General features: G+C 37.3%; 1 protein-coding gene across 1 annotated transcript in view; it reads left to right on the forward strand.

Annotated features, from left to right (window-relative positions):
• AXDND1 (axonemal dynein light chain domain containing 1) overlaps positions 1 to 3,451 on the forward strand; it is a 245,076-nt gene that overhangs the window by 95,852 nt on the left and 145,773 nt on the right. Inside the window, exon 12 of the mRNA XM_006887769.1 lies at positions 3,255 to 3,375. Coding sequence (XP_006887831.1) covers positions 3,255 to 3,375 — 121 coding nt within the window. The remainder of the gene's footprint in view (positions 1 to 3,254; positions 3,376 to 3,451) is intronic.

Below are 3,451 nucleotides of genomic sequence, written 5' to 3' on the forward strand. Positions count from 1 at the left end.
GCATATTTCAACAAACAGATGCAGCCCTGGGATGCACTCACCAGGTTATACAAGAAATCTTAAGGACAGCTATCTAGCCAACTAATGGGAACAGACCCATATTTATTTCTATTACTCAAAAACATAATATAACAGAATGCAGAAATTATTGAACAATATTATTAATATCATGTGAAAGCAAAATATTGTTGAAGATTATCCAAAAACAACTAGAATAGGGCACTGACACAAAACTGACAGAAACACAGGCAAGTTTTAGAAGAAGCCAGGGCATAACAATATCATTGCTGATGTCAGATGGATCTTGGCTGAAAGCAAAGAGTACCAGGAGGATGTCTGTTTGCGTTTTATTGACTACATGAAGACATTTGTTTGTTGTGATTCACACAAATTGTGGCTAACATTGAGAAGAATGGAAATTCCAGAACACTTGGTTGTGCTCATTCGAAACCTATAGCTAGACTAGGAAGCTGTTGTCTGAACAAAGCAAAGGAACACTGCAGGGTTCAGAAAAAGAGACTACCAAATACAGTCAGAAGCTGCCATATACAGCCAGAAATGCACAGTCTAGAGAGGATAAAATTGATGAATGGGACTTTCTAAAGATTAAGTCTCTGTATTCATCAAAATCTTTTCCCAAAATGGAAAAAGGAAAGCTTTCTGACTGGCAATAAACATTTGGCAATAGTGTCTTAGACAAGGGTCTCATAACAAACACTTACAGAATATTCCTGAACTTCCAGAAAAAAAAACTGAAAACCCCATTACAAAATTGACAAGAGACATGGAAAGACTTTTCAAAGAGGAAGACATTCAGGTGGCCAACAGACACATGAACAAATGCTTATAATCACTGGCAACAAGAGAGATGCAAACCAAAACCACAATGAGACATTATCTCGCTCCAGTAGCAGTGGCAATGTTTAGTAGGGCAGCAAGTAATAAATGATGTGAATGATCAAAACATGGAAACAGCCCAAATGTCCAACCACAACCCAATAAATTGAGAAATTGTAGTATCTTTACCCAATGGAATACTGTGCAACACTCAGAAGCAATAATTTGAAAAATACTACATAACTTGGGAGAGACTGGAGAACATTGTGCTGAGTGAACTAATTCAGTCTCATAAGGACAAATACTGCACAAAACCATTTTTTGTAAAAATACAAGGATGACTAGTAAAACGTGTATGGGAACTCAAGGTAGAGAAGGCTGAGGATGAGTAGGGGTGAAACCATAGGATTGTACAGTTTAGTGAGTGGAGGGAGGTGGGGAAGAAAATGAGAAGGATTGGATGAAAAGACAGGGTAATGATGAGAAAGGTCCTGTGGTTATTAACTTTATAAAACATAATGCATGAGAATGATTGTATGAAACACAATGTGAATGAAGAATAATTGGAAATGCAATATATATATGAAATTTGTGAGAAAACCAATAAAAAAATAAAGGAAAAACAGTGTATGTACATAAACTTTGTGAGCAAACCAATAAAAAAATAAAGGGAAAAAGGGAGAGTGTGTTAGGGATATCCTTTTTTTCCATACATTTTTCAGTGTAGATGCTGAGCAGATTATTTGGGAGGCTGGACTTTATGAAGAAGAGTGTGACATTAAGATTGGAGAAAGACTTTTCAATAACCTACTTATGTGGACGACACAACCATGCTTGCTGAAACTAAGGAGGACTTGAAGTGTTTGCTGCAGAAGGTCAAGGACTGCAACCTTCAATGTGGCTTCTCAAGATCAAGAAAACAAATATTTTCACCACCGGTGTGGTTGGCAATATTATGAGAGATAGAGAAAGGGTTGAGGTTGTTAACAATTTCATCTTGCTTGAATCTATAATCAGCACTCCCCATGCCACAGTCAGGAAATCAAAGGTGAGTTGCACTGGGAAAATCTACTAATCAGGGACCTCTTCTGAGTACTCAACAGCAACAGTGTCAGTCTAGGGACTAAGGAATGCTTTATCCTGGTCATGATTTTCTCATTTGCTTTCTATACATCTGAAAGCTGGACAGTGGATAAGGATGACAGAAGAATTGATGCCTTTGAGTTGTGGTGCTGGAGAAGAATATTAATCCAATCCATGGATTTCCAAGAAAACAAACAGATCTTTCTTGGAGAGGGTGAAACTAGATTGCTCTTTGGAGGCAAGGATTATGAAAACAAAAGACAAATTGCATTGGGAAAGTTGGCTGCCAAGGACCTCTCTATAATACTAAAGAGCAACAGTGTCAGTCTGGAAATTGAGATGTGCCTGAACCAGGCCACGATCTTCACAATTACTTGCTATCCATCAGAGAGTTGGACAATAACCAAGGATGATAGATGAGGGATTGACACTGTTGAGTTGTGGTGCTGGAGAAGAGTCTTGGACATACCCTAGCCCACCAAGAAAACAAATAGGTCTGTCTCGGAGAAGATGAAACCAAGCTTCTCTTTGGAGTCTAGGGTTTTGAAGCTTCATCTTACATACTTTGGGCACATGGCCAGTCCTTGGAGACAAACATTATGTTCAGAAGGATGGAGGGACAGTGTTGGAGACAAAGACCCACAATGAGACAGACTGACTCTGTGACTGGAGAAGTGGGCTTAGGTCTGTTAGAGACAATGAGATTGGCCCAGGATAGGGCAGGTTTTAGAGCTGTTGTACCTATGATCGCTATGAGTTGCAAGCAACTCGATGGCACGTAATAACAACAACTCACATACTTTGAGCATGTTGCCAGGAGGGACCTGTCCTTGACCTCTCCTTGGAGAAGGAGATTCAGGCCAGAAGGGCAGGTGTTTATAGCCCAGGAGAGGAAAACTTTGGATGAGATGCATTGATCCAGTAACTGTGACAATGGGATTAGGTGTGTCAGAGATAGTAAGGTTGGCTCAGGATAGGGCAAGGTTTAGAAGTTTTGTTCATAGAATTACTGTGAGTTGTTGTAAACGTGACAGCATATAACAACATGTTTTAAGAATTCTAGTTAACAGATAAAAAAATAAAGTAAAAAGAATTTACAGCGGGAAACAGTATATTGAGCATTTTACTTTCACCAACAGTTTTTTTTTTAAAATTTATACATGAAATGTTTTTTCTGTTTCACTGTGTAAAATATAATGGATTCTAGAAATTATACTACAATTATTTATGATAGTTTTTAGAGAAAATAGTAAATTTTGGAACAATTTTTTCTTAAATTTCAAAATTGTTTTAAAATACTTTTTTTATATAGATGTTTCTTACTTTCCTTTTAGAATTGTAGAAGAATACCACGATTTGTATACATTGCAGAGAGGAAGAATGGAGAGTGATGTTAAACAATTAATGACAGAAAGAGATATCTGGAGCTCAGCCACCTATGATTTGGCTCTAAAGGTTATTTCACCTGAACACATAATTTTTTTAACCTTAATTATTGTTATTAATCAAGAAAAAAATAGACTAAAATATA

Source organism: Elephantulus edwardii, unplaced genomic scaffold (genome assembly GCF_000299155.1).
Source record: "Elephantulus edwardii isolate Elephantulus edwardi_28Jun2011 unplaced genomic scaffold, EleEdw1.0 scaffold00061, whole genome shotgun sequence".
Classification (NCBI taxonomy): Eukaryota; Metazoa; Chordata; class Mammalia; order Macroscelidea; family Macroscelididae; genus Elephantulus; species Elephantulus edwardii.